The sequence below is a fragment of the Sturnira hondurensis genome, unplaced genomic scaffold (assembly GCF_014824575.4).
Source record: "Sturnira hondurensis isolate 20B ecotype Veracruz unplaced genomic scaffold, ASM1482457v3 Scaffold0002840, whole genome shotgun sequence".
Taxonomy (NCBI): domain Eukaryota; kingdom Metazoa; phylum Chordata; class Mammalia; order Chiroptera; family Phyllostomidae; genus Sturnira; species Sturnira hondurensis.
In genome coordinates, this window is record NW_028075471.1 from 20053359 (window position 1) to 20072631 (window position 19273).

General features: G+C 37.4%; 1 protein-coding gene across 2 annotated transcripts in view; it reads left to right on the plus strand.

Moving 5' to 3' along the window:
• The window catches only part of GXYLT2 (glucoside xylosyltransferase 2), a 153955-nt gene that overhangs the window by 96451 nt on the left and 38231 nt on the right, over window positions 1-19273 (plus strand). For both annotated transcript variants that reach the window (XM_037040972.1, XM_037040971.1), the window contains exons 4-5: window positions 5245-5496; window positions 6575-6698. In XM_037040972.1, coding sequence (XP_036896867.1) covers window positions 5245-5496; window positions 6575-6698 — 376 coding nt within the window. The remainder of the gene's footprint in view (window positions 1-5244; window positions 5497-6574; window positions 6699-19273) is intronic.

Here is a 19273-nt window from a genome sequence, read left to right on the forward strand (position 1 = left end):
TGGGGACTATCCGGGTAAGGGTCTATCAAAGCCCAACTCTTCCCAGTCTGTGTCCACAGTCTCTGCAGGTGTACACCACCCCTGTGTGTTTGCTACTTCATCCTTATTCCCCCCAGCAACGTCAAGTATCCAGGTCCATCCTAGTGCTGCTCAAATCTCCCTGCTGGGCAGGGGAGGGAGCTGTTGACCTGACTGTCTCCCAAGAATCCTGCAGCAGACCCAGCGGATGCCGGGCCTGGAGCTGCAGATGCCCTGGTCCCTTCACTTTCCCCAGGGACCTTATTGTCCCAAAGCAATCTCCTTACTGTCTGATTTTTCAATGACCTCTACAGTTTGGGCCTCCAACCTTTATATATGCTGGGATACCATTGGCCATTCACTCTACTCCTCAGAAGACTGGCTAGGTGTTCTACAGCTGTACAGGGGGAAGTGGACTCTGCTCCCACCTATCTCGCCATCACCTTCCAATCTCCTGTTGTATGAAATGTTAGTGGGCCTTACCTAAGATATCAAAGCTATGAACAGTAAAATGACAACAAAATCAAAAATGTCAACTATCAATGAACCTAAAAAAAAAAAAGACAAAATAAGCAAGCAACTAGAACAGGAACAGAATCACAGAAATGGTGATCACATGGAGGGTTAGCAACAGGGATGGAGGAGGTAGAGAATGGGGAAAATGTACAGGAAATAAGAGGCATAATTCATAAGTACAAAATTGTCAGTGGGGTAGGTAAGAATAGTATAGAAAATGGAGAAGACAAAGAACCTATATGTATGATCCATGGACATGAACTAAGCTGGGTGAATGCTGATGGGAGATGCAGTGCAGGGCAGAGGGGGATAAAGCGTAGAGAAGATGAGACAACTGTAATAACATAATCAATCAAATATACTTAAAAATAATTAAAAATAAATAAACAACTCAATGAACCTGAGTGGTAGATGCCTGCATAACTCTTGATTGACTAAATCATTAGGATTGTATGCTTTTATTTAGGCATTATTAGGTAATCACCATGAAGGCAATTTTGTTCTATTCACCTGGGTTGAAATAGTTTTCTTTTCCTTTCTGATTCAGAATTTCTAAATTAGCATTTATTGTAACACTGTGCAATCTTTTATTCCCTTAAACACATTCTAGGAAGTGACTTTATCTTACTATAACTTTATCAGCCAAAATCCAGCATTCATTACCATTATTTGACATATGAATTTGAGTAGAGGACTTTTCTGTACTGTAGTTTTCCTACTACTAAAATAAGATTGGTAAGATGTTGAGTCCTTGGGATGTTCTTGGACATACAAGCAATAATAACTATATTTACATGTTATTCATATTAATATTATAACATGCATTTACTAGTACTTTTGTAGAGTTTGCCTTTCCTCTGCTATACTCAGAAGTTGTGATTTAATAAAAATAATTCAGCAGACTAAAGCTTATCTATTCCAAAGTTTTTACCTTTCCATGGCAAAATAAGAGGAAATAGTAAGGATAATGTAGGGAATTTTAAAAAATTGTGTGTGTTCAATTTGAAGTATTTATCCTAGTTCTGGCCAGGATGGAAGCATAGAGAGAAACCCTTCCTGTCCTCACACAACCAAAAGGAGGATAACAACAAATCTAAAATCAATAAACAACTAGAAGTCCCAGAAAATCGAACTGCATGGAGCTCCAACAACCAAGGTATTAAGGAAACAGTCAACCAGAACAACCAGACCAGTTAAGAACCAGCTGTGAGGTGGCAGACCATGCAGTTGGGGCCAACTGAGAGAAACATTGGTGAGATGGCAGACTGTATGGGTGGGGCTGGCTGAATAGGAAACTGAGACTCAGAACTGACTGTGGACTAGGGCAGTTGTCCTGGTGGAAGAAACTTCATCTCACACAAGAGTTCATTGGGAAATGGGCTAGAGCTGAGCAGGCGAGCTGCATTGTTCCCTTTCTGGTCCATTCCACACAGGCAGCACCCCAGCACTGCAAGTAGGTTTGCCCTGCCTTGGTGAAAACCTAAGGACCTGCCTTCTTACAACTTAACAGGTACCCCAAGACAAAGAAATATGGCCCAAATGAAACAACAGAGCAAAGCTTCAGAAAGAGAACTAAGCAATGAGGATGTAGCCAACTTATCTGATGAAAAAATTAAAGCCCTGGTGATTAAAATACTCACAAAGCTGATTGAACTGGGTTGAAAAATGAAAAAAAAAAAAAAGAAGGATACCCAAAGTGAAATAAAGCAAATATTCAGGGAACCAACAGTAACAGGAGAGAAGCCAGGACTCAAAGCAATGATTTGGAACAAAAGGAAGAAATAAACATCCAACCAAAACAAAATTAAGAAACAAGAATCCAAATAAATGAAGAGATGCTTAGGAACCTCTGGGCAACTTTAAACATTCTAATATCCAAATCATAGGGTTGCCAGAAGGAGAAGAACAACAGCAAGAAATTGAAACATTTGAACAAATAATGAAGGAAAACTTCCCTCTGGCAAAGGGAATACACTTCTAGGAAGTGTATAATACAATCTGGCAAAGGAAATACACTTCTAGGAAGTCCAAGAAGCCCAGAGAGTCCCAAAGAACTTGGACCCAAAGAGGAACACACCAAGACACATCATCATTATTTACCCAAGATTAAAGATAAAGAGAGAATCTCTAAACGCAGCAAGAGGAAAGGAGACAGTTACCTACAAAGGAGTACCCATAAGACTATCAGCTTATTTCTCAAAAGAAACCTTGCAAGCAAGAAGAAGCTGGAAAGAAGTATTCAAAGTCATTAAAGGCAAGAACCTACATCCAAGATTACTCTATCCAGCAAAACTAACATTTAGAATGGAAGATGAGAAAAAGTGCTTCCCAGATAAGGTCAAGTCAAAGAAGTTCATCAAAACCAAGCTATTATTATATGAAATATTAAATGGATTTATCTAAGAAAAATAAGATAAAAAATATGAATGGTAAAGTGACAACAAACTTATAACTATCAACAAATGAACCTAAAATAGAAGACCAACAATGAAACAAAAACTAAGCAAACAGCTAAAAGAGGAACAGAATCAGAGAATTGGACATCACATGGAGAGATTTCAGTGGGGAGGGGGAAGGGAAGAATGGGGGGGAGGTACAGAAAAGAAGCATAATTGGTAGGCATAAAGTAGATAGGGAGAGGTAAAAATGGTATGGGAAGTAGAGGACTCAAAGAACTTGTATGTACAACCCATGGACATGAACATAGTGGGGGGATGCTGGAGGATGAGGGTGTGCAGGGCAGAGAGGGGATAAAGGAGGAGAAATTGGGTAAACTATAATAGCATAATCAATAAAATATAATTAAAAAAAGAAAAAAGTATGCTTTAAAAAAGCAAAAAAATAAATAAAATTAAATATTTATCCTAACTGTGAAATTAGGACTTTCAATTTGTTAATATGGATGTCAAAATAATCTTTTATTGAATGGTAAATGATGACTTTTTAAAAATGTTATTGGTGTGCAAAGTTTATTCCTCTAGTAGGTGAGAAAGATAAAAACTGTAAGCTTTGAAGTTTTTTAAACAATAATTATTTAAAAATGAAACTTCTGTGGTACCTGCATCATACAGTACAATGTTCATCAATTTTAAATATTGGGGATCCCAATGGAATGTTGTCTTAGTCATCTTATCATAACAAAATAACTTAGACTGAATGGCTTAGACAGCACAGATTTAGTTTTTCGTAGTTCTGGAGGCTTAAAGTCTGAAAGCTGGGTGCCAGCATGGTCGCATTCTGTTTAGAGTCCTCTTCTTTGCTAACAGAAGGCTGCCTTCTTCTTGTGTCCTCATGTGGTGGAGAGAGGAAGGGAGGAAACTTTCTGGTGATGGTAGAGCTTTCAAAGGAATGACAACAGCAGCAAATTACAGTGGTTCTGTGTTCTTCCATCCTCCAATAAAGCCATCTATCCGTCTCAGTTTTTTATTAGAAGAGCTAGGTCTCTGGTGTCTCTTTAAGGGCATGATTCCATCACAAGGGCTCTACCCTCATATCCTCATCTAATCCTAATTACTGCCCAAAGGTCCCATATCCAAATACCATCACACTAGGGGGTTAGGCTTTAACATATGAATTTTGGAAAGACACAAACATTCTGTCCATAACAAGTAGTTGTTATGGTGATATAATGATGTTAGGCCAGGGATCCAGGAGGACTAAAATCCTTCCTTGATTTTAATTTACTCCTAAATTTAAAGAACAATGGCAAAATAAGGTGAATAACACTACTATTAACTGAAGCTTTGTAATCTTGAATCCCAGGGCTAAGCAGTTAGCACAGAACTCATTTACCTAAGTGGTTTGCTTAAATGACATTGACAAACCACAGCCTATGAGCCAAGAATGGCTTTTACTTTCAAATAGTTGAAAACTTCAGAAAAAGATTATGTGACATTTAAAAATTATATAAAATTCAAATTGTAGTGTCCCTGGATAAAATTTTATTAGAATACAGCCATGTTCATTTGTTTATATGCCATCAATGGCTGTTTTCATGCTACAATGGCAGAGTTCAGTGGTTTCAAGAGAGCCTAAAATATTTACTCTCTGGCCCTTTAGAGGGAAAGTGTGTCATTCTTTGACCTTTATGCATTTTTTAAATCTTTCTTTCCTTTTTTCCCCCATCTTCGATCTTTAAACAAACCTGGCCAATGACTTGCTTTGCCTATTCCCAAGTCTAAATCTTAGCTCAATATATCATTTCAAAAAGATACAGAGCTAATGGATCCAGAGACAGAGTATTTATTCCAAAGCCTGGAATGAGCTAGTTTTGAGATTGTCCACTTGAAATTGTCTAATGTCAACATCACTGTTCCAAACCCACCCCCCCCAAAAAAAAACAAAATCCTAAGACAGAAAAACAGATGGCTTTATTGGAGAGTAGAAGGACATAGAGCCATAGTAATTTTCATTCCTTTGAAAGTTCACTGATTCCTTTAGAAGTTCCTTTGAGAGTTCAGCCCTTAGCAAAGATAGCCCAGGGCCCTGAAATTGGACCAGTCTAGATCAAGATTTATCTTCCTTTGAGTCTCTACCCTTGATTGGCACTCATCACTCAAGTTAAAGGAGATGGAGAAGAGGAGCTAAGAGTGGTGCCCTTTCTAAAATTCAACATTAATTAAAGAAATTAGTGGCATTGTTGAAATCACTTCCTTTGTTTATGACTTGTTTTTGTTTTCTTCCTCCTCTCCTTCCCCAATATACACAAAGGTGATTTTAAAGGATGTGGACTCACTTCTCTATGTGGACACTGACGTTCTCTTTCTGAGACCTGTTGATGACATCTGGAAATTTCTGAGGCAGTTTAATTCTACCCAGCTTGCAGCCATGGCCCCAGAGCATGAAATCCCCAAAATTGGCTGGTATAGCCGCTTTGCTCAACACCCTTTCTATGGCTCTACAGGAATTAATTCGGGAGTCATGCTAATGAATTTAACTCGTATGAGAACTGCCCAGTTCAAGGTAAGGAAGTATTTTGTATTTACTTGTTTAAAAATGGGAATTTTGTCTCTTCTAGAGTATCAGTGTACTAATGTTGTAAGTAAGGTGACTTACAGGCAATGATGTTAGGAGCCAGAGAAGAAAAAAGTGTTTGGGAAGGTATGGAATATTTGTTCAGGAAAAGCCCAAGTAGTTTTTTAATTTAAAGCTTCAGCAGATGTGCTTATTCAGGACTATTATGTTGCGCTTCTAAATTCCATAATGTTTGAATGCTATGTGTATTCAAGCTTCAGTAACCATGGAGAAAGTTCTTGAAATTACTTTAGGAACATATTTACATTAGTACACAGAGATATTTGTACAAAGCTGTACATAGCCTCATTTTTTATCCTAGAAAATAATTGAAAAGAACCTAAATGAACATCAGTAGAGAATTAGTCCAAAAATTATCCTTTTATTAAAAAGAAGTAGGTAAATCTATAAATGAGATAAATATGATCTCAAAAAATACTAAGTGAAAAAATTAAAATACAACAAAACATAATATTGTAGAGTGCTATCCCTTTTATGTCTTATAATTTTCCATAAAAATACCTAACAGACCATTAATTGTTAATTGTGGATCACTTTAGGGGAAGTGGGAAAGGGAATGCAGGAAGATGGAGGAAGAGTAATTTTACTATATTTTAGATTTTTGTATGCTGTTTGAATATTTAGTTTGTGAATATGTTGCTTTTATTTTTAAATGATTATTTTAAAACAAGACAAGGATGTTTTTATTAAGATGCCATAATTCTGTTATTCCTCCACTTCAGAGGCAAAATTAAAACTCTTAAAAAAGAGTGTCAATTGGGGCATGGTTTTCTAAGTAGAAATTATTGCTTGATTCCCAGCTCCTGATCCATGTAGCATTCATGTGTACATTTAAACTGCTACAATCTACAGCCCTAGATTTGTTTTGTCATATGCCTTGAGCTCAGCAGGACCCCTCCTCTATTTGCTTTTTTGGGAAGAGAGGATCAGTCCCTCTATGTTCTTTCTCAGCAGACAAGATGGATTTGCTTTGCTTCTGCTGCTCTGACGGTTTTCTCTTTTCCAGAACAATGTGACTCCAACGGGCTTAGCTTGGGAGGACATGTTGTATCCTCTGTACCAGAAGTACAAGAATGTCATCACATGGGGAGACCAGGATTTATTAAATATTATTTTTTACTTCAATCCAGGTAGGCTGCTTTTCCAGAATGTCATATGTATGGGAGTATGCTCACCTCACCCCAGCAAGCACATTCCAGCCAGGTCTGCTGTTGAGGAAGCTTGAGCTGTTCCTGTGTTCCCCGACCTTGTGCTGAGAGGTGCAACCTTTTATGCACCTCTAGAATTTCATGGAGGTGGATCCTTGTGCTGCTGGTGCAAAACACCAAATTATGAAACCCCAGCACTGGATTCCATTTTTTGGGAATCTGTTTTAGATTTTGTCAACATCATTCTTCTAAGAAGCACAGTCAAAATTAATAGGAGGCACAGAACTCAATGAAAACATTATGATCTAGATGTGAGGCCTTCATAGCTTGAACAGTTATTAGATTGAAGGAAATTAATTCTTGGGACACTTACAGTGAAGTGACTTGTTCAGGGGTAAAAAAAAAAACTAAAATAAGGATTAAAATTCCCAAATCCCTCTTTTTTTCATCTGGGACAAAAAAAAAATCTTCTTATATTGTTAAGTCAGAGACTTGGTGGAATTGCAGGAAGGAAGGAGGCAAACATTTCTGGTCTCTGTTTTTATTTCAACACCTAAATCTAACAAAATTTGTTTTCCTTTTTTCTTGCTAAAATCTCATGTAATATTATTAAAATCAAAACCATGTATTCTTCTTAGAAATATCTTTGGGTATAAAAAACATTTTTACTCCAACCTACTCAGGTTTCTTTCCTTTGTCTTTAAAAAATTCTGAAATAGAGACTCATTTTTAAAGACTTTTGCATATGGCTGCAAATCACCCTGGAAGCCCCCACTACATAGCTTTATTCTCTTTAACAAAACCCTGAAATAAAACTTAATCCCATATGTCTTTGGATCTAAAAGGATAAAGTCCTGGGGGAAACAACAGCATACTGATACAAAGTTTCTGGGAAAGATATCCAACACACATTCATTAGACAAAGGGAAAATGTTGCCATTCACTTGTGGGGTTTCAATCCATTTTAGTCTGATAACAGTAGGGATTTTCAAGTCTGAACCTTGTGCTTTTTCTTGTTTAGCACATTTCATCTTTTTTTTCTAGGTGTAGATGTATTGGTTAGAATACTTGACTGCAAATAAAAGACTCCTGGAGTTAGTCTAAGGACAAAAGATACTTTTTTATAAACAAACTATTGTCTCATAGAAACTAAGGGCAGACAAAAATCCAGTGATATCCATCACATTGAAAGATGAGAACTTTCTATAAACTTGAACAAACTATCTTTGAAAACAAAAAAAGATTTTTTTCATCTTTATCTCTGGTAAGGAGAGAGGGATAAAAGCCTGGCCCTGACACAGGAAGTAAACTTGCTTATTGTTATGGCTCTTTGGTTTGCCACAGAAGAAGCAATGCACACAAAACAGGAGCATAGAACTAGAATGTTATTATTATAACCTCATGTAGCCAATAATATCACTTTTAAAATGTGTTTAAAAGTCATTAGTTAGAAAAGTATTTTAAAACTCGTGATATAATTAGAGAGTGCATATCTTGGAGTAGGCAGGTGGTAACTGCAGTGCTGGGTAATAAGCTGACTCAGGAGGAGATGCTGAAGCCCACTAAGGGCATGCAGGTAGGTCAGCCTACAGGACATTCTCCTGGCGATTGAGCTAAGGAAACTTCTTCAAGGGGTGGTAGACTGAACTCACATTTTTCCAGGTGAATTTGAGTTCAAGAGCAGAATTCTATAGAAAGGATAGGTTTAACAAGGGAAAAAAGAGAACTCTATGTAGAAAGACATGCTTGATTTAATGCCCCTAGGTTGCAAAGAACAAAACTCCACTCAGGCAGGTTAAGTAAGGGTCCAGGGAAGACCCATGAATACAGGGATCATATCGTGTCAGCCCTCGTGAGAGTGAGCTCTGGGAAGCTGCTAAGGACCACAGATGATTTTTTCATTCATTTTTGTCTCTGTCACTATACTTCTCTCCATACCCATATGATTCAATATTTTATCTTAACATTTTCTTTAAAGATTTTATTTATTTATTTTTTGAGAAAGGGAGGAAGAAAGAGAGGGAGAGAAACATCAATATGTGGTTACCTCTCATGTGCCCCCAACTGGGGAACTGGTCTAAAACTCAGGCATGTGCCCTGACTGGGAACCAAACTGGCAACCCTTTGGTTTGCAGGTCAGCACTCAATCCACTGAGCCACACCAGCCATGGCTCTATTTTATCTTTTTTAGACAGCATTTTCTGTTTGCACCTGGTCCAATCCTGAGGTTGCGTTGAACAATTTTACAAGCCAAACCATGATGATAGATTTCTTGTGTTTCCTAATTCAAATTTTTGGAAAGAAAGAAAGAGAAAGATTGGCCTGTCTCAGCCTATGAAATGATTCCCAGCCTAGCTTTGAATCAGTTCTCTTTAGATAGTGTTACTACTCTTGATCTGGTCAGGGGCCAGAGGAGCAAAGTTTTGTGGCATTTTTCTTTCTCAAACATGACCACCTAGTTCTGTCTCTACTTTGGAGCAATTTCTAGAAAAGTGGGCTGTCGGCAGGGAAGGAAATGAAGTGAGTCAAGTATAGATGACAAGGCAGGGCATCCAGCCAGGGTAGATTTCTGCCCATAGAGAGAGAGAAGAGCTAAAATAATCATGGAAGGTTTTATATTTATATTTCTATTTATTCATGGGGGATTTATATATATATATATTCCATAAGTTTAATATAATACTAAGAAGTTAGAAGGCTTTATTGGGGTTATAGAGGAGGGGACATATTGTCACATGGGACATATCTCTTCAGTGGCCCTGTCAGGGGTTTGTTCTCATGCTGTGAGCCAAGTGATTACTGGAGCTCAGCACTTGAGTGTGCAACAACATTGTTTACTCCAACAAAAGCACCCAGCAACTGGCAGTTAAGAGTGTGGTTATTTTGGGGGGTGGGTTTTACAGGCTCAGTTATTGGGTATTAGCACTATTCTGAGAAACTGGTAACAAAATGTTGTTTTGGGAGTCTGGGAAGTTCATTAACCCTGATATAAAACACAAAAATGAAGATTGTAGGATCCTCATGAGAAGAGGTTGTTTCTTCTTTGCCTTTCACAGTGCAAAGTTTAGTGCCTTAAATGGAGTTGGTCTTCAGAAATGTTTGGTTGAATAAATGGCATTATGAGAATGGAGTGAAAGAGGGAAGTAGATGGAAGAGAAAGACAATAGCAATGAAAATGAGAGGAAAGGAAAGTGTGGAGAAAAAATAAAGGAAGAAAGGAGAAAGATCTGTAGAGGAATGTATAAGGTTTTGATCATTCATTCTTTCAGCAGATTTTTTTAGCACCTACTCTGTGCTGGCCATAGGGTTAGGCACTGGGGATATGGCAACAGACAGAATAGGCAAAGTGTCATTTTCATGAAACCTACGTTTTACTGGAAGAGGTAGACTTCCAAAGAACAACAACTAGTCATTCAAAATCACAAAATGTGATGAATTCTATGAATGAAACAAGTGAGGGATTGAGAAAGAGACTATCAAATCTGGAGGGAGGTAAATATTCTTTGAAAAATTAATTTCCTTTCCTGGAACAAGGTGCATTCTGGAAAATGGAAGAAGAGGAGACTGAGAAAGCTCAGTTCCAGGATGAGATGTTAACAAAATTAAACAACAACAACAAAACATTAAGTACAAACAGCCTCTGTTCTATTGATACAGTGTAGTAACTGACTAGAAAATTTTTTTCACTGTGAAGTTAAAATAATCAGGCATAATCTATTCCATAATCTTAGAGACACCAAGAGTTTGAAATAATTAGAAGTGTAAGAGACAGTTTGCAAGTGTACTTTGCAAGTAATTAAGAGGCTTTGAAAATAAATGTAAGACTCCTGAAAGGACCACAAAAGGATTTCACACCCATAGACAACCAGTTAATAAAGCTAATAAGTTTCTTTTTTATTTTATTTTCTTAGTTGCAGTTCACATACAACATTATATGAGTTTCAGGTGTACAATATCAGTATTAGACATTTATATAACTTACAAAGTGATCACCCAGCTAGGTCTAGTACCTGCCTGGTATGATACATTGTTATTAAAATATAGCTGACTACAGTACAAGCCTCAACAAATTCAAAAAAACTGAAGAAATGAAAGAGGAGAAATTACAACTGATACCACAGAAATAGAAGGGATTGTAAGAAATTACTATGAAGAACTGTATGCCAAGAAATTTGAAAACCTAGGTGAAATGGACAGATTTCTAGAAAAATATAATCTTCCAAAATTCAATGAAGAAGATGCAGAAAGCCTGAACAGACCAATAATAGCAGATGAAATTGAACCAGTAATCAAAAAACTCCCATCACACAAAAGCCCTGGACCAGATGGTTTCACAGGAGAATTCTACAAAGCTTTTAAGGAAGAGCTAACCCCTATTCTTCACAGACTATTCCAAAAAATCCAAAATGATGGGAAACTCCCAAACTCTTTTTATGAAGCCAGCATCATCCTAATTCCAAAACCAGATAGAGACACAACAAAGAGAGAAAACTTCAGGGCAATATCACTGATGAACATAGATGCTAAAATCCTCAACAAAATATTGGCAAATCGCATCCAACAATACATCAAAAAGATCATACACCACGACCAAGTGGGATTCATCCCAGGGATGCAAGGATGGTTCAATATCCGCAAATCAGTAAATGTAATACACCACATAAACAAAAGCAAAGGCAAAAACCACATGGTCATATGAATAGATGCAGAAAAAGCTTTTGATAAGGTACAACACCCATTTATGATAAAGGTACTCAGCAAAGTGGGAATAGAGGGAGCATTCCTCAATATAATAAAGGCCACATATGAAAGACCTACAGCCAACATCATACTCAATGGGCAAAAACTAAAAGCTTTTCCACTAAGATCAGGAACAAGACAAGGTTGTCCACTTTCACCACTTCTATTCAATATAGTATTGGAAGCTCTAGCCACAGCAATCAGACAAGAAAAGGAAATAAAAGGCATCCAAATCGGAAAGGAGGAAACAAAACTGTCACTGTTTGCAGATGACATGATAGTGTACATGGAAAATCCTATAGACTCTACCAAAAAACTGCTGGAACTAATAAATGAATTTGGCAAAACAGCGGGATACAAAGTCAATATCCAGAAATCAAAGGCATTTCTGTATACTAACAATGAATCAGCAGAAGCAGAAATCAAGAAAAAAATCCCATTCGATATAGCAAAAAGAAAAATAAAATATCTGGGAATAAATCTAACCAAGGAGGTTAAAGACCTGTATGCAGAAAATTACACAACACTGAAGACAGAAATCAAGGAAGACACAAACAAATGGAGACGTATACCGTGTTCATGGATTGGAAGAATTAACATCATCAAAATGTCCATACTACCCAAAGCAATTTACAGATTCAATGCAATACCTATTAAAGTACCAATGGCATATTTCACAGACATAGAACAAACACTTCAAAAATTTATATGGAACCATAAAAGACCCCGAATAGCAGCTGCAATGTTAAGAAAGAAGAACAAAGTAGGAGGGATCACAATACCTGATATCAAACTGTATTACAAGGCCACTGTAATCAAAACAGCCTGGTACTGGCATAAAAACAGGCACATAGACCAATGGAACAGAATAGAGAACCCAGAAATAAACCCAAATCTCTACAGTCAATTAATATTCGACAAAGGGGGCAGTATCATAAAATGGGGTAAAGATAGCCTCTTCAACAAATGGTGTTGGGAGAACTGGACAGCTACATGTAAAAAAATGAAACTCGAACACCAGGTTACATCATACACCAAAATAAATTCAAGGTGGATAAAAGACTTAAATATAAGCCATGACACCATTAAAGTCCTAGAGGAGAACATTGGCAGGAAAATCTCAGATATTTCATGCAGCAACATTTTTACTGATATGTCCCCTAGAGCAAGGACTATAAAGGAAAGAATAAACAAATGGGATCTCATCAAAATAAAAAGCTTCTGCGCAGCTAAAGAAAACAGCATTAAAATAAAAAGACAACCAACTGTATGGGAAAACATATTTGCCAATGATACCTCAGACAAAGGTTTAATCTCCAAAATATACAAAGAACTCACATGACTTCACTCTAAGAAGACAACTAGCCCCATTAAAAAATGGGGAAAGGACTTGAATAGACACTTCTGCAAGGAGGACATACAGAGGATCCAGAGACACACGAAGAGATGCTCAATATCGCTTGCTATCAGAGAGATGCAAATTAAAACCACAATGAGATACCACTTTACACCGGTGAGAATGGCTATCATAAACAAAGCAATAAACAACAAATGTTGGAGAGGGTGTGGGGAAAAGGGGACTCTGGTCCACTGTTGGTGGGATTGCAGACTGGTACAACCATTATGGAAAACAGTATGAAATTTTCTCAGAAAACTAAAATTGGACTTGCCTTTTGACCCAGCAATTCCACTGCTAGGATTGTATCCTAAGAACCCTAAAACACCAATCCCAAAGAACCTATGCACCCCAATATTCATAGCAGCACAATTTACAATAGGCAAGAGTTGGAAGCAACCTAGGTGCCTGTCATTAAATGAATGGATCAAAAAACTATGGTACATATACACAATGGAATTTTATGCTGCAGAAAGAAAGAAGGAGCTCCTACCTTTTGCAACATCATGGATGGAACTGGAAAGCATTATGCCGAGTGAAATAAGCCAGGTAATAAACAAAGCCAATAAACAAAGCCCAGAGTGAACAGAAGGAAGGAAATAACCAAGATCAGAGCATAATTAAATGACATTGAAACTCAAAGGATCAATAAATCCAGGAGATGGTTCTCTAAAAAGATAAACAAAATCAATAAGCCTTTATCTAGACTCATCAAAAAAGAGAGAGGAGACCCAAATAAATAAAATCAGAAATGAAAAAGGAGATATTAGAACTGATACCACAAATACAAAGGATTGTAAGAAATTACTATGAATAACTACATGCCAAGAAATTTGAAAAGCTGGATGAAATTATTAAGGAAAATTTATAATATATAATATAATCTTCAAAACTGAATGCAGAAAGAAGCAGAAAGCCTGAACAGACCAGTAACAGCTAGTGAAATAGAAGCAGTAATCAGAAATCTCCTGTCACACAGAAGTCCTGGACTGGACAGTTTCACAGGAGAATTTTACAAAACATTTCAAGAGGAGCTAACCCCTATCCTTCTTAGACTATTGCAAAAACTCCAAGAAGAGGGAAGACTCCCAAACTCTTTTTATGAGGCCAGCATCATCCTAATCACAAAACCAGTTAAAGACACAACAAAGATAGAAAACTACAGGCCAATATTGCTAATGAACATAAATGCTAAAATCCTCAACAAAATGTTGGCAAACCACATCCAGCAATACATTAAAAAGATCATACACCATGATCAAGTGGGATTCATCCCAGGGATGCAAGGATAGTACAATATTTGTAAATCAATAAACATCATACATCACATAAACAAAATGACAGAAAAAAACATCACATGGTTATATCAAAAGCATTTGATAAGGTACAGCACCCACTTATGATAAAAACACTCAGCAAAGTGGGAGTAGAGGGAGCATTCCTCAATATAATAAAGGCCGTATATGAGAGACCTACAGCCAACATCATATTCAATGGGCAGCCATTGCATATTCAACAGGCAAGACTAAAAGCTTTCCCACTAAGATCACGAACAAGACAAGGTTGTCCACTTTCACCACTTCTATTCAACATAGTATTGAAAGCTCTAGCCACAGCAATGAGAAAGGAAAAATAAAATGCATCCAAATTGGAAAGGAGAAAAAAAATTGGAAAGGAGGAAGTAAAACTGTCACTGTTTGCAGATGACATGATAGTACACATAGAAAACCCTATAGACTCCACCAAAAAACTACTTAACCTAATAATTGATTTTGGCAATACAGTGATATACAAACCCAATTTTCAGAAATCAAAGGCATTTTTGTACACCAACACAAAATATCAGAAACAGAAATTAAGAAAAAAATCTCTTTTGCTACAGCAACAAGAAAAATAAAGTGCATAGGAATAAATATAACCAAGGAGGTAAAAGACCTGTATGCAGAAAACTATACAACCCTAAAGAAAGAAATTGAAGGAAGACACAAACAAATGGAAGCACATACCATGATCATGGATTGGAAGAATTAATGTCATCAAAATGTCCATACTACCCAAAGCAATTTATAGATTCAAATAAATCCCTATTAAAACACCAAGGACATATTTCACAGACAGAGAACACACATTTCAAAAATTTATATGGAACCATAAATAACACTGAATAGCTGCAGCAATTTTGAGAAAGAAGAACAAAGTAGGAGGGATCATAAAACCTGGTATCAAACTATGTTACAAGGTTATAGTCATCACAACAGTCTGGTACTGGCATAAGGACAGAAACATAGATCAATGGAACAGAATAGATAGCCCAGAAATAAACCCATGTCTCTATGGTCAATTAATATTCAACAAAGGGAGCAGAAGCATAAAGTGAAGTAAAAATAGCCTCAACAAATGGTGTTGGGAGAGCTGGACAGCTACATGCAAAAAAATGAAACTTGATCATCAACTTACACCACACACAAAAATAAATTCAAGTTGGATAAAAGACATAAATATGAGTCATGACACCATAAAAGTCCTAGAGGTGAACATAGGCAGGAAAATTTCAGATATTTCACACAGCAGTGTTTTTACCAATATGTCCCCTAGAGCAAGGGATATAAAGGGAAGAATAAACAAATGGGACTTATAGCATTCTACTTATGTCACAACATTTCTACCATTTTCTTATGCCTTTGAAGAAATTGCATTTGTCCCAGCAAAATTAAATGATATATCTTTTCTAAAACACACTTGGATCTTCAAAACTTTCATCATTATCAGGCCATTTTTTTCTCCTGAAATGCTCTTCCACATCTGTGTCTGACTGTCAAAATTCCACCTTTACCAAAGGTCTAAGTTTAAATGAAACTTAAATGTGCTTTTTCTATGAACTCTAATGAAATGTGTTTTGATGACATGATCTACTGTCTCACTAATAAGATTATACATTTCTTGAGAGCAGGAATAACACCATATCATGCATTGATTGAAATCAACACCTCGCAATAATGTGGTGGACCAATACTTGTGAATTGAATTCTGTCTGGAACCCAATTTCATATTTGACATTCAAAAGCTGGTGGTCTTAGCTGGTCTTAAATTCCATGAAGATCTAAAAACCCTAAACTTGTAAGCAATATTCTTCATATATAACCAGTTGTATTTTTTTCAAAAACAGGGCCTAAAGCTTTCATTAGATTCTCAGAGAGATCTGTGACTGATAAAAGGTTAGGAATGACTGGCCACCTGAATTTCTAGAAGCAATTGTAGCAACACATTTATCACCAGTGTACTGTAGGGGCTACATATACACATACATATATATACCTACACACACATATACACATACATATATACACATATACATACATACATACACACTTTTCCTCCCACCTTCTAAATTCTTCTAGGCTGGTCCAAAATCAAATGAACAGGGACAGGTTAATGGAATATCAAGATTTGATACACGGGCATGGGGAAATTTACATAGGCAGAAAAATTCCAAATACAGTGAGGCAACTTTGGGTATATAAAGGCCTTCTGAACAAAGGAGAAAAGGGGTGGAGGGGTGGGGTATTAAATTTCAGAAGTTAGAATGGTCAATTTACGGGTAATGGAGGAAGAATGGAACACACATGGCAGAAAAAATTCTTGCTAGGAGACTCAGAAACAAGAAGACACAGGGGCTATCTAGCTAACAGGCACCTGCCAGAAGCCCTCCTATTCACCACAATTCAAATTAGGCTAAGGGGAACATCCTAACATTTCCTTCCTGAAGCTGGTTTCTCTGTCTGAATCTCCAGGACAGAAAAGGGGTGGGAGGGTTAAAGGCTTTCTTGGAATTTTGTTTCCTAATAAACAGCTTTAAAATCAAAATCTTGAAAAGCAGCTTCATGGTGGCTAAATTTTGTTTTCTGTAAGTCCTGCATTTGAAACTTAAAGTAAGGTTCACATTTCAGAATCTAAATTGGTGGATTGCTCCCTATTTCATTGATCATATCATTCAGGCCTAAAAATAAATGAGTTTAGTTAAATTGTTGAGTATTATTTCAGGAGGCAGTGGTGCAGATGAGCTTCCAAAGTGATGCCTAAATTGTGTAAGCAAGCAATTAGGTATTTAATAAGAAGTCTGTCTATGAAAACAAAAGAAAATAGTATTCTCTTATTAAAAGTTTCCAAAAGGTTAATGATCAGAGCAAACTATAAACCAGTTTCTGAGTGTATAAGGCTGTCAGTCGGAGAAGATTTCTAGATGTAAGGTTCAAAACTTCTTTTGCTGGAATGAATGGAGGCAAACAGTGACAATCTGATAGATCCTTTTTACCTGCACTTTGAATGCTCCTGATGCTGTCACCAGGGGTTTAGATAACCTGTCTGTGGCTTACACTGCATCAGTCATTGAGATTGTTTAAGCATGAACTGTTGTGGTGATTTCTCTAAAGTTTATATTATGTCTTTAGAAAATGATCCCATGGAGGGCCAGATACTGTTACTGAAATAAGACCCCTCCCCTCCCCTGTGCTATGGTTCATCTTGCCCACCACAAGGTGTTAGGAATTATGGCTCTCAGTGCCAGAGTATGGTAAAAAAGAAAGGAACTACTTATTCAAAGTTATACAGGTTTAGAGTAATGACAGAATGTCACTGTTAAAAATCCGAGAGTCTCTTTAAAACACTCACAAACATATACACACACACACAGTCCTGCCTGCCCCCGCTTTGCCCAATGAGGCCAGTCAGAGGTAGCATAACTCAGGAAAAAGAAGTCTGTAAGTAGCTTGCTCGGCTAGACTTCAGGTTCCTCTCAGTAATCCGTGTTCAGCAGGGCACTTCTTCCGCAGTCTCCAGCACCATCAGCTGTGTTGCTGTAATCTCCAGTTCTTAATCCAAAACCACATGGCACCTCTTCATGGCCCACCAGTGACAGTCCTTTCAACCCTTTCCTTCCCACATAGTCTTGCATTGTCTTCCATCCCTTGGTGGCCCATCTTTAGTTTAAATCCCAGCCTAGAACCTCCTCCATAACCCCATTACCACTACCAACTCCTTCCACAATTGGCTACACCTGCTACCACTACCATATTTTTCAGCCTTTCTTGACTGCCATAGTTAGTCTGGGCAGGCATGGCCCTGTAGCATGGAGCAAACCATTTCCAAGCTCTGGCACTGGCACAGTAACCTGGGGGAACTGCCTCCCAGTTACATCATGGTCTTAAATCATACATACTTTTCTGGCTCCATTCAAGCTGGAAGACTAGTCTGCTGTTATTGATAGGCAAAATAACCACTTTTCATATGGATATGAAGCTAGCCTGCTGTTATCAATATGCAAAGTAATTCCATGGCCCTGCTCATGTCTCCCATTACCCAGCCATACTTGTGAGGGGAGGTGGCCCTGGCTATACCCTGTTATATCCTCTCAGAAAAAGAAAATTATTTCTCAATAATTCCAAGTCAAAGAATGAGAAAAACATGAAACATTAGTTTAGCGGGTTGAAGCCAATTTAAGAAAAATAGAAAAATTCAGGATTCAGTTCAGTTCACAGATGAAAAGTAACTTGAAAGACTACTAGAATTTAATTTCCATACTGTGTATTATCTTTTCTATTGAAACACAATTTTTCTCTCCCTAAAATCACCCTGTCTATCAAAACTGAACAAATTAAGATTATTTTGTAAATCTAATTTTAATAAATTTCACCTGATTAGACCTGGCTGGTGTGGCTCAGTAGATTGACTGCCAGCCTCAAACCCAGGGATCACTGGTTCAGTTCTGAGTCAGGGCACATGCCTGGGTTGTGGCCAGGTCCCCAGCAGGGGGTGTGCAAGAGGCAACCATGCATTGATGATTCTCTCCCTCTCCCTCCCCCCGCTCTAAAAATAAATAAATAAAATCTTTAAAAATAAATAAATAAATTTGACCTGATTATTTGCACTAACACAAAAATAATAATCACAGTAGGCTCTTTTAAATCTCCTGTGCTGAAATTTCATAAGAAATTTCCAGACTGAACTTTAATTAGCCTCAAGGTTAAGAAGCCAAGCCACATAGTTCCTATCAGCCTATGCCTGAAAATCCCATAGATTTGGATAATTTCTCATCCAGTGTAAAAGTATGAGCTGAAATTTTATTCTCAGAAGCTCTATTTTGAACAAGTCAAAGTCCTTTCCATGAATCTTTCTCAAAAGGAAACAATTTTCTTCTTTTTTAAGATTTTATTTATTTATTTTTAGAGAGAGGGGAAAGGAAGGAGAAAGAGAGGAAGAGAAACATCAATGTGTGGTTGCCTTTTGTGTGCCCCCTACTGGTGACCTGGCCCACCACTCAGGCATGTGCCCTGACTCAGAATTGAACCAGGGACCCTATGGTTCATAGGCCAGCACTCAATCCACTGAGCCACACCAACCAGAGCAAGAGGAAACATTTTCAAAA